Below are 12,373 nucleotides of genomic sequence, written 5' to 3'. Positions count from 1 at the left end.
TGCCTTAGGATGATGCATTGTGAACTGGTGCCATATAAATGACCTGAACCATATCGGATAAAATTTAGAAGGTTAACCCTGGGGTTGGGCTATGACACACTTCCCAAGAAGTCAGTTCTGGACACTCTTTGCAAGAACCGCCACTATAAACATCTCACAGAGCACTGTTCAATACATACCCCTAAAATGAAGAGCATGGCAAATCAGCAACCGTACCAAGACCTGAACAGAAGAGTGGCAAAAGGAATGGCATTGTTCAAAGAGAGCCAATGCTGTCCTGTTTGGCGTCTGGCACAAGTCCTTTGAATCGTGTTACTGAAAAATGCTTTATAAATAAACTTGCCTTGCCTTTAGGGGAGACGTGTGGAAGGTACTGTACTCAAATAAGACCAGGATTGGGGGTGGGTGGGGTACATGGAAGCTTGATAATATTGAGGATAAGAATGATGTAACCGAGTTAGAGATTATAAAGGCTTAAAAGTTAGGTGGAGGTTCCCTTTCAGCAGGACAAGGACTCTTAATATAGTTACTACCAGTACTTTAGGGAAGTGGCTTAGATTAAAGGATCTATAATGGTCCAGTCAAATCCCAGATCTAAATCCAATCGAGAATCTGTGGCAACTAGAAATTTGTTCACAGTAACTCTCCAGAATACTCAGTAGATCTGACTAAAATGCAAAACATTAATTTATTTAAAAAAATATATATTTTGTTACTCAGTATTTGTGTCATGCGACAAAAAGTGAAAAGGAGACAAGGAACTGCAGGCGAGCTGTTTGCTCTTTAAGACGATTTGACAGATTGTTAATGCTGGAACGTTCTACATTGTTGGGATTAAAGAGGAAGAAACACAAAAGTATTCTCCAAACCACAGCTGAATGGAGGAGAAAATGTCTTTTGTAGAAAACTCACCAGTTGCTTTTGAATGAATTGAATTCCATACAGCTTTGCAACACCACCTTCAAAACATCAAGCCCCCCCCCCCAAAAAAAAAAACGATTAAAAACTATGAAATCAAGTCCAGATATAGCAGACATTTTTAAAGTTAATTGCTGGATAAACTTCGGAGGAATAAAAAAAACAGAGGCTTCGTTATCCTTCTGGTACAGAAACTTTATTCACATACAATCTTTTCTTCTTTCTGTGGCCATTTTAAAAAGCAAATAAGCATATTCCAACCTCAAATCATTCCGAACATTTCTGGGCCGTTACAAACATTCTGGTTTCAGTGGAAAACATGAACCAACTGCAGCTTTTCTTTTTTTTTCCACCTCGGCGAATTTAACTCATTACAATCACTATTTGATTAAATGACCAGGTTAACATAAAAAGAAACATTACAATCTTGTATGACGCTGTTGTTATTTTGTCGTAACAGGATATTTGGACTGTCGTCATGCAGATCTGGCCAAGCCGGTGGGGGGGGAAACATCTGAGAGAGGTCATGCACAGCGAATATACGGCTTTACAGAGAGGACCGACTGAGAAAGGCTCAAAATGAGTCTCCTCAGTGCACTCTGCAGGACAAACTGGATTTTACAGTCCAGGATCTACAGCTGCTGCTGTTCAAGCCTCTTCCTGCATTTACAGACCGTCGTTTTGATGCCGAGAGCACAGAAGCTCAGAGCCTCAGTCTGAATCTGAGCTGTCAGTAGTTTTAGATGATTTGTGCTTTCGCTTCCTTTTCTTCTTTTTCTTCTCCTTCTTCTTCTTGTCCTTCCTTTTTTTCCTCTTCTTGCGATGATGGTCTGAGGAGGACGACGAGGAAGAGCTGTCCGAGTCTGAGGATGATGAAGAGGAGGAGGTGGTGTCCTGGAGGAGCTGCTGCAGCTGCTGGATTCTGCAAAGAAGAGAGGATGAAAGGAGGCGGCAGGAGAAACTCTCACCGACAGACTCACAACCCTTTCTCCCAATAGCCTCATTTCACAATTATAGTCATTATTATTAAACAGGTACTGAGATATGAATTTTGTATACGACAGAGACTTGTTAAGATAATCACAATGAATACATTTTGATATACATGATTCCATTTTATCTACTGGCTTTTACTCTAGCGTTATTTTGCCAGTTTCAAGTGTTTTGCAGCCTAGGACAAGGTTTCCTGCCAGCATCGGCCTGTGGTTGGCTGCATCCTTCTTTCGCTCAACTCTGACCAACATTCCAGTCCCTGCTTAAAATAAAAGCACCCCCGCCCCAGAGCACAAGGCTGCCACAACCATGCTTTTGGGCCATGAGTCATTACTAGGTTTTTCCACATAACAGGAGCTCAAAAGTAATTTTTTTGGTCTCATCTAACCAAAACAAAAATCCTTCTTTAACATGTTTGCAGCTAACAGCTAAGGGTACTTCTTATGGTCTTCACTCAATAATCCGCTGCAAAAAGGGAGCAACAAATAAAGTTTTTTTGAAATTAGAGCATTTTTCCATGATTTGAGCTGGCAAGTTTAAATGATCTGCCGATGGAATAAGATTTTTGCACTTATCTCCTTCTTATTTCAAGTGCAGTATATCTAATTATCTTATTTCCGGGTTCAAAATACTAATTTCATTGGCAGATAATCTTATTTAACTGCTCAAATCATGGACAAACACACTTATTTCAAGACAATTTTACTTGGTTTTAGTTCCCCTTTTGCAGTGTGGCTTCCTTGATGCCACTCACTCTTAAAGGCCAGAGCTGTGGAATAAGCAACTAATAGCAAAACTGTCAACACATTCAGCCCACAGCATGACGCTGCCACCACCTAATATCCCAGACCACAGCAAAGGAGTACATGTGACACCAACAGCTTTCCATCTAGGTCTTGTAGACAAAACAAACATCGCCATCTAGTTCTATGTTAGAAAAGGACGGACAAAGTACCGTATCCATCAGAAATTAGAGATAGACATGCATGAGTCGATTGGAAGACACGGTATCACGAGATTCTGCAAGAAAAGCCAGAACTGGTCTTAAAGTGATCCTTTGGAAATCCTTAAGCAGAACACTTGTAATGTTAAGCCCCAGCTTTAAGTGTCCTTGGAGTGAAGTCCCTAAAAAAGCACACATAATGGCCTTGAGCTTCCCTTTCAGACATGGTAAAAACCCCAAAGCACCATGGTTACCGTAAACACTGAGTTTATTAAACTAGCTTGAGCTAAAAGATCACGTTTTTAATTCCCAGTAGAAAACCGAGTAATTAAGTTTTAAAAAGGAGGAGGTGCAGAGAGACGGACCTTTGGCAATTTAACTAAGGAAGGGCAAATCAGGCTGAAGCGGCATTCAGTTTAAAGATTTTCTTTAAAGACCGACAAACTCGACCTGTCCTTACATCACAGAGGCAATCAATACTCGTTTATGGCTCCACACTTGTGCAGTAGCCTTTAGCCCTGATTTAGATTATACACAGAACTTTTAAATGTTTCTGCATACTAGAGGCATGCACTGCTTTTCTTTCCTTCAGGGAATTTCCCTTTACGATTTTTAAAGATGTTGAAAGGTTTCAAGAGAACCCAACTGAAGTTACTTCTTGGACTTTGTTTCTGAAATTGTAAACATAAATGCTAGAGAAAGCCGGCCCCTTGCCAAACTTCTGCTCAGTGGTGCCATTCCTTGGCTAGCTATTGAAGAGTCCTTCAAGGGACTTCAAAATAAAGCAGTTCAGTCATTAGTGAGCTAGGGTTTGCACAGCAGGAAGGCTTTTTTTTAAATAAATATTTGGATTTGTACCAAATACCAATCAGAAAATACTATTTTCTGATTGGTTTTGCTGTTCTTTTTATGTATTTCTCTGCAGGTGTAGGAGCAGACTCCGAGGATGCGACCTTTACTCCCTTTTTCCTCTATGCTCCATTTGTCACCTTTCCTCTCTTTTAAGGTTTTGCCTTGTCTTTCTCTTCTACCTTTCCGTTTCTGTGTCCATTGAATTTGAAATAATCGCAAAATAATATCCAATAAAGTTTCTTGCACACATATCAAGCGGAGCACTATAGCAAAAGCAGTAATGCTCCACTTGTGAAAGTAAATCTGTTGGCCTCACTTTGGCCTCAAGACAGCAAATCTTAGTGCTAGACTGCCAGAAAAGACACGTTATTAGGAAAAAAATAAAAAATGGATTTGAAAGCTGCACTTTGTATTTACAGTTTCTTTGTCAGATATTAAAACTTGTTTGATGACTTTTAGTGACAAAGATTTTCCGATATAATGTGACTGTTATTTGCATCTGTTGAATTTCAGTCTTGACAAAGTTTAAGACAGTTTATTTAACTTAAGTTCAATAGCTATTTTAAATTAAGGTGTTTTTAATTCATGCCACTCTTCAGGTTAAAATAAAAAAAAAATCCTAAATTTAATTTGTAACAACAAAAACAAAAAAAAGATGTAAAAAGCCATATATTAACTAACAAAAGAAGGAAATATTTAACAGACTGGATGTACCTAAGCTTAAAAATGGGGACAGGTCATGGCACCTAAGACTATGCGGTCCACCTTATCCCTAGGAGGATCTAACTGTAAGCTTATATTTTTTTTATTTACGGTTTTTGTGTGTTGTTCTTGTTTAGATGTTTTGCATTCATTCCCACACCTGTTAAGAACACTTATTTCACCTTCCGATGCCACGTTTAATGCAATCGGTTAAATGTCAATATGAGTCGGAAGTTTGTATTCATGTTCGTATGTTGTTACTAAAAAAATAAATAAAAATAAAGTTCAAAAAAAAAAAAAATGGGGACAAAAATAATTAAATAAAACCAGACAAATAGAAATGACAGGGAACACCAAATTTAGGGAAAAATAAAAGATGAGGACAGTGATTAGAAAACAAGTAGGGTCACCTGCAACATTGTGACTATCCTGGAGAAGTCTAGATGTCTATGAACCCTGATGAAGGTGTACAAGTGACCAAAGACAACGCTGTCCACGCAAGCACAAGACACACCGGATCAGGTTGGCTTTTCTCACCTTGGTTTCAAAGAAAGCGCCGACATGAATGTGGCAGAGAGCTGGCGTAGCTCAAACTTTAAAATGCTTCTGGCCTTTAAGTAACCTTTTTGTAATGCAAGCTGAGACGCACACATGAGCATGCTGCTGCTGCTCTGCATGCACTCAAGCACCCCCCACAGCGCGTTTTCATGGTGAACTAACCTCACATTCAAACATCCTGGTGTCAAACCCCATTTGTTAGCGAAAAGCACAGGGAACCAGCCACTGTGACATTATTTCCAGGTCATGTGAGATTGGCCAAAACGTCCTGGAGGAGCAACAAACACAACTGCGAGGTCTTAACTCTAGAGATATTTATCTGACTGCGTCTGGGAAAAAAAACAAACTCTTTCCTGTTTAGAACAGATGTTTTTTTTTTTAGCAATTGTTAAATCTATTTGTGTCATAATTATGTATTTAAAAACAAACAAAAACCTGTGCATACCTGGTTTCTTTTTCATTTCTTTTGTTTTCTCGGATTAAGTCATACATAGGATCTTCGTGAGCCTGAAAAATAAAAATGTATGATTATAAGGAAGAAAAGGAGACGAGTTGCTACCATTGATCTGATAAAAAAAAATGGCTACCCCTGCAAATTCTAAACAGTGTTTTGTGAGCACTTTTAGAGAGACTTAGACTGTAAAAAGAGAAATGAAAAAAAATGACAAAACAGCATTTATGGTAATCATTGCAGAGGCTGAGTTTTTCTGCAAACCGTGCTCTTCCATCACATGCAGAAGGGAGCCAAGCAGCATCAAGCCTGCTGCAGAACATTGGTGAATTTATCTCCTATGAACCTATGCTTTGGTCAGAGAGCGTTAATAAGAGTTAACAAACTCACAACTCGGAATTGCTCCAGTTTCTGGTTGCCTTTGATGAAGAAAGGACACTCCTTGTCTCCCGTTCTGTGACCATAGCGCTTGCATCTCCAACCTGCATTAAGACAAGTAATGATAATAATAATAAATAAAAAGACCTTCTAAAAAGGTTATACGAATATGGTCGTCTTTGCCTTTAGACGTCTCACTGCTTAGAACAGTGACTAAACATTGTCAGTTGTTAAGGTTTGAAGTCAGATTTTACCCTTCCCCACATATGTAAACACAGTTCTGGACCACGAGATTAAACTGTTGCACTTCTTGACAACCGAGCTAGAGGTACACTGATCCGGCTTTTCCAGCCCGATAATAATTTTGGGTATTCTTTAAAGCAGCGCTGTATAACTTCTAGTTACTAGGAGCACTAGACTTGTAACTTCCACATTTGGCGCCCCTGAAGGCCACAGGAAACAACTGCGCTGTTGCATAATTAAACAGTCTCCCTCCGTGTTTTGGAATCTGGCAGAAGACCAGTTAGGACCAGCAGATCGAGAAGTTATGGAGTTATTTGTAAAGCCAAGGCCACATTCACCCCTCTAGATTAAATCCTACATCACAGAAACAAAAATATGTCTGGTCAGGTAAGAGCCTGTTTTGTTTTGTTGTTACTGCAGTAACCTACAATAGGTCATGTGACCTACAGCATCGCTTTAGGTCACATGACCCATTCAACAATGGATCCGACCCGACCAAGTTACATAGGCCAGTTTGAGAAGGGCAGCCTGCACGAAAAGCCAATTGCTGCATATTGACCGAAAAGATAATCCAATATACCTGAAATTAAGATAGAACTTGGGTCAAAACTTACACGGTGCTGCTTTATTTTTCCTGAGGTTTACGACACTATAGAGGAAAATTGTGCAGCAGACTTTTTGATAGAAGTAGTAGATGTCAATTGAACAGAAAAAAAAATAGATAAATAAAAAAAGTAAATCATCCCATTTACCTATTTAAAAATCTATCCCTAACCTTTACTTGACTGTCATAAAGTGCATAAAACCTCATGCTGAAGCGGTCTTTAATTTTTTTATAGACTTAAAATGGTGGCAGGGGTTAGTTTTGCTATTCATCCATTGTCTACACACACACCTAAGGCCAATTTACAAAGACCAATTAACCTAACACCTAAAACTAAAGCCTGGAGAGAACACGCAAACTCCGTGCAGAGAGACCCCAGGCAGGGTTTCAAACCTGGGACCTTCTTGCTGCAAGGCAACAAAATATTTGAAATGTTACCTGAACACAAATGTATTTTATTTATTGTATTTTTCAGCATTTGACCTTTTATCACTGATCTCAGCCCATCAAAGAAAATGTACATCTCTGAACTAATCAATGACTGATACCTTTGTGGATCTGTGGCTAAATTGTCGAGATAAATACATTTGACCTTTCTTTAAGAGATAAAAAACACTAAGAGTCATTAACATGAAGATTTTAGGAGTCCTATTGGTGTGATTGTTCATCTTACAGCTTATAAGCCCATTACTTTCAACCTTTATTACATAAAAGGTGAACCGTCTTTAAGGAACATGAGTAGAAGTCCAGTTCGTTTATTACTTAGGATTTTTACATCCTGGTTGACTGAGAATCTACACCAGTTTTAACAGAACACTGTTAACAATAAAGTTCCTGCTCATTTCATGAGTTAAAACAGGGAAAAATTAATCAACATTTAGACAAAGGATTAAGCGAGGCGAGTCACGCTCAGTGATTCTTCTGAGCAAATGCCAGTTTTGTGGACGGGTCCTCTGTGTGCTCTCCTAATCCCCGGCTGTTCCAGCAGCATGACAATGTGTGGGATGAAGGAATGAATGGACACGGCGCATAACGGCAGAATGTTATCTCTACAACACTATTACTAGGCTCTGTCCTGTTTGCCAGGAATCAATCGCTTCGTGTTGATATGTAATGTTTTTTATCGTCTCACAAGATTTCTGCAGAGTCACTGGAGAGGATTTAGCTTCGCCTGCTTTTCCAGACATGCAAGTCATGCTGCGCAACTAAACATGACGTAGAAAAAGATGAAACTCTTTAAAAAAAATAAAAATAAACCTTGTAAATGCCATGTGCAACACATACATTTATTGTGTTATGTAACATTTTACAGTGGTAATCTTTTCTAATTAGTCTTTGTGAATGCTATTCATATGAGATATTTATATAAATAGCAACTTTATATATATATATATATATATATATATATATATATATATATATATATATATATATATATATATATATATATATATATAGATAGATAGATAGATAGATAGATAGATAGATAGATAGATAGATGATCCAGATATGAAATATGTCTGTAACCTTATTAAATATCAACAAAAAAATACTTTGATTACGATCAATATTTTTATGGTTTTCTGTCTTTAAAGCTTACAGTTACTCTGATTTTGCACAGTTTAGGACATTTTAAGGCAAGCTCAATATTGGCTTTCCCACGAATAGATACATGTTTTCTGCATAACCTCTCTAATGAAATCATGTAGTAGGAAATTCTGGTTGCTGGTAAATGGTTCATACAAATAGTTCCTTGCTGAGACTTTGTGCCCTGATTAAATTATATATTACCATCAATGGCACAGCTCAGGAGATCAGAGACTTCCACAAGTTTGTACGAGTTACCAGCTTACCGGTCATAGCCAAGATCAAATATGCTACACACAGACGGTGAATGAGTTTATAAAGGCTGTATGTCGTCCACAGCTTACTAAAATTTTGTCAAATAGGACGCTTTACTGAATAAAACTAACAAAGTAAAGTTAGTCTGACGCCTGATCCGAGAGTCTAGTCGTCTATGAAAATGTAAAGAGACAGCTGAGAATTTCCCCTAAATCTGTAGCGTCTATTACATGGCAGCTTTCCTTTATATTGGCTCATTTTCTGGTTTTATGGGTCACTCCGACTGCCGACAACCATTCTCCAAAGTTATTCTGACACCATAGTTCTGATAAGTCTTTGTCAAAATCCCATACTTTTGCAGATTCAACTTCACAGTGCTTTTTTTTAACAACACAATACTAGGTTTCAATACAAAAGCTCACTATGAATTTATGGTAGATACCGTACTTTAACAGTGGCCAGTATTTAAATATGGATGGATGGAAAAAAAAGAGGGATGGATCAACAAACAAATGAATTATTAAATGGATAGATGGACAATATAGAAGATGGATGGACTGAAAGGAGAACGGAGGGAGAACTAGACTGAAAAATGAATGAATGGATTGGACAGTGTGCGAAGATGAGCGGGAGGTACGAATGGACTCCAAGGTAAAGGAATAATGGATGGATGGATAGTAAGGAAGACGGATTATAGATTGATCGCAGAATATAATGACATATAAGCAATGCAATTTACAGGCAATAGGAGACAGAAAAAAGTCTAGAAATAAAACATTTCAATAAAGTTATTTGCATTTATACTAGGGCTGAACAATTTTGGATTGTGAGTTTTTTATCTTAATATTGCGATTTTATGCAATAATTTTTTTTCCAGTTTAATTTATCATGTCTTTTTAAACATATACGAACAACAAATCAATCTGTTTCATTGTTTTGCAGATTAGGTGCTAAAACACCCGCTGCGTCTCAACTCAGAGCAGAAATTATTGCGTTCTGCCTATGATATATTTCAACCAAAATTGTGATTTGATTTTGACTTTTCTCTGCATTAACCACAAGCAACAAAAATGGCCTCAAGATGAAGGTGTTTGTAAACAGGGACTATTTAAAATAAGAACTTTTAATGTTTTTATTAATCAGAATATTGTTCAAGAGAACAGCTTTTAATTGATTTGGACATCAATCCTTGTAGAACATAAAGTGCAACCAACGAACAAGTCTATGTATTAAGCAGTTTGACCTGTACTTAATGCTATGGTGAGATTCCTGAAGGTTTCTGGTAAAACAGTATGATTATATAAACTCTAAAGCAAGTAATAAAATTAGATTATCTCACTGCTGCAACTGTCTTCCCTTCCATGTGGAGGCAAACCCACTTTAAACATATTACAGACACCTAATGGATGCGTCTGATTCACTAATTGTTACATAGCCAAAAAATGACCTCTGCAATTTGGAAATTGCGTTTTTTTTAATTGCGATTATATTGCAAATGCGATTAATTGTGCAGCCCTAGATTATACTTTTCCAAACCTGATAAAGTTTTAAACATCACACTGTTCCACACAGGGTTGCATGATAATAGTTAATTAGGTGATTGCGATATTGCTGAATAGCGCAATAATGATTCCACTTTTCCAGCTGTGTTTTTTTTTTATCATCATGATGCTTGATTTAGTATGTTAGGGCACCATCGACTGTGTGGGGATCTACTGTCGAGACATCTAACAAGAGGGATACATATTATTGGGATGCAACGAGTAAATCCACAATTCTTTGAATCTAAACCTCAACAAATATTGCAACCCAAATAAAGTCCTTTGTGAAAATATTGTGCACCGATATTATGATGAGGTATATGTGATTGCGCAGTCCTAGCATGACCAAGGACGGGCAACAGGTACTCTGAGCACAACCCTTTTATATGTAAATATAGTGTTGTATTGGGAGTTTAGCTCCTCAGGGCAGAATGTGTCTGACTCTTCCTGCTCTGACAGCCAGAGCCAAAATGTCTCTAAATAGATGATTAACTATTACCTGCCCTTTCTGCTCTGTGGAGAATCCCGTTAAACAGCAGCAGGGCTCTGTTTTGTGGCTGTTCTCACCAGAATAAAATCAAGGCAGGATAACTGAATGCACTCACACTGCATCACCTTCACCTCCTTCCCCAGAGGCATCCACAGCCCCTTGGTGGGGGCGTTTGCCAGGAAGTTCCTGGCGTCTTCATTTCCAGGATCGGCAGGAATACAGTCCTCTGGTTTCTCTTCGTGCTCCTGCAAAGACAAACTGTGGCCAGTACTGGAAACCGTTCAAAGAAAAGCCTTAACGACAAGCAGCTTCTCTGAGTTTCTCTACGGTACCTTAATGAACCCTGGTGGAGGCTTCTCATAGCTGCACACGAAAAATACATTGTTCTGTGTTAGTTATCGTGTAACTATTAGAAACTATTTGTCGTAAAAACTAAGTATTATCTAAAGTGACTCACAAAGTCTCGATGTGTTTCAGTTTTTGCACCTCCTGGTTGAGTTTCTTCGTTTGTGTCTTCAGTTTCTCCATATCATTTTTGGACGTCTTGGGTTTCTTGTGCTCCCGTCTGTCCTCGCTCTCTCTTCGCTTTCTCTTCGACATGGTTTTAGCAATGACAGGTCGATATTCTGAAGAAATTCAACGTAACTGTACTTTATGATGCGTGTAAAGCATTTTTAGGGGAGTTTTTAAACGCGAACCCGTCGGTTTATGGCGCTAGCGAGTTGCTAACTCGCAGCTTTGCTGCAGTTTCTCTACTTCCTGTCAGGTCGGGCCGGTTGTTGAAAGCTTAGCGCCATCTGCAGGACGCGGCTGGTAAAACGCGTTTCCCCCAGCAAAACAGCAGCTTTGCTGAAAACAACACGATTCCTTTTGTACTACTAATGTTTTAAGATAAACCCATTATATATAAAATATGTTTATACAGGTTTAAGTGTTTACATTACAGAGTCTAACTGTTTTACACTGTGATCATTTATTATTAAATTAATTCTGGAACCATGTTTGGTCAACATAAATCCCTTTGTGAGCTTACTTTTGAAATGTACAGTAGCCTACCTTAAAAATGTTTCATACCCTTTGAAATACTTATTTATTTTGGCAAGTCGGAACCAGAATACAATTCATTTTATTTTGTTTCTTTATGTTTTATTAACACAATATGTCACATATTTTGAAGAAAGAAGGATAATGATAGGGTTCACAATACATATCTGTGAGCCTAAAGCTGAACTCTTTAGTCTAAATAAAATCCTTTGTAACAAATTGCCTTCAGCATATTCGTAAATTAGTAAACAGACTCAAGCTGTGAGTAATTTAATCTCATTATACTTACAGCATTGTGAAGGACTTGCAGGTTTTTTAAGATGACATCAGTAAACTAACTGCTTCTTTGAAACCAAGAAACAAGCAACAGCTTAGGGACAAGTCTAAACCAGGGTTAGTGGGGGGAAAAACACCACTAAGCTTCAAAGGTCTCGTGGGTTGCTATTCAACTGATCATCATAACTGGATTTAGGTTTGCATGAGTATAACATAAAAAGACATGGCCATCCACTTACACTGGCAGGCTGGACAAAAACAAGATTAATCCTAGAAGCAGCCAACAAGACCAAGGGCATTCTGCAGGAGCTGCAGAGATTTGCAGCTCAGGTGGGAGTATCTTTTGACAGTTATTCATTGAGAGCTGTGCAAAATGTAGCTGCAAAAGGTGTTTTTAAAACAAATAACTCAGGGGGAAAAACATGAATGTCACACCTTTCAGATTATTATTTGTAAAAACGACAACAAAAAAGTGTACCCTCTTAGTTAGGTCTCACTTTGTGTTGGTCTATCAGATAAAATCCTAATAAAAGGTACT

At 38.1% G+C, this 12,373-nt stretch overlaps 1 protein-coding gene across 1 annotated transcript; it reads right to left on the bottom strand.

Annotated features, from left to right (window-relative positions):
- Positions 1-1,092: 1,092 nt before the first annotated feature.
- rp9 (RP9 pre-mRNA splicing factor) lies at positions 1,093-11,302 on the bottom strand. Its single transcript, XM_012878909.3, has 6 exons — positions 10,973-11,302; positions 10,848-10,878; positions 10,631-10,760; positions 5,808-5,899; positions 5,412-5,473; positions 1,093-1,840 (listed from the first exon to the last, which is right to left on the bottom strand). Exons 1-6 carry the CDS (start codon positions 11,113-11,115, stop codon positions 1,630-1,632), a joined length of 669 nt encoding a protein of 222 aa, XP_012734363.2. The 5' UTR covers positions 11,116-11,302; the 3' UTR covers positions 1,093-1,629.
- Between the last annotated feature and the right edge of the window lie 1,071 nt (positions 11,303-12,373).

The sequence above is a fragment of the Fundulus heteroclitus genome, chromosome 13 (genome assembly GCF_011125445.2).
Source record: "Fundulus heteroclitus isolate FHET01 chromosome 13, MU-UCD_Fhet_4.1, whole genome shotgun sequence".
In the NCBI taxonomy this organism is placed as follows: Eukaryota; Metazoa; Chordata; class Actinopteri; order Cyprinodontiformes; family Fundulidae; genus Fundulus; species Fundulus heteroclitus.
This window is presented reverse-complemented; position numbering and strand designations above follow the sequence as displayed.

Excerpts from the sequence above, each read along its gene's own strand:
- rp9 (XM_012878909.3), bottom strand. The coding sequence starts at position 11,115 with ATGTCGAAGAGAAAGCGAAGAGAGAGCGAGGACAGACGGGAGCACAAG. Across the intron at positions 5,900-10,630 it reads GGAGGTGAAGGTGATGCAGT|GTTGGAGATGCAAGCGCTAT; the intron begins GTGAGTGCATTC and ends GTCTTAATGCAG. Across the intron at positions 1,841-5,411 it reads AGAAATGAAAAAGAAACCAG|AATCCAGCAGCTGCAGCAGC; the intron begins GTATGCACAGGT and ends TCTTCTTTGCAG.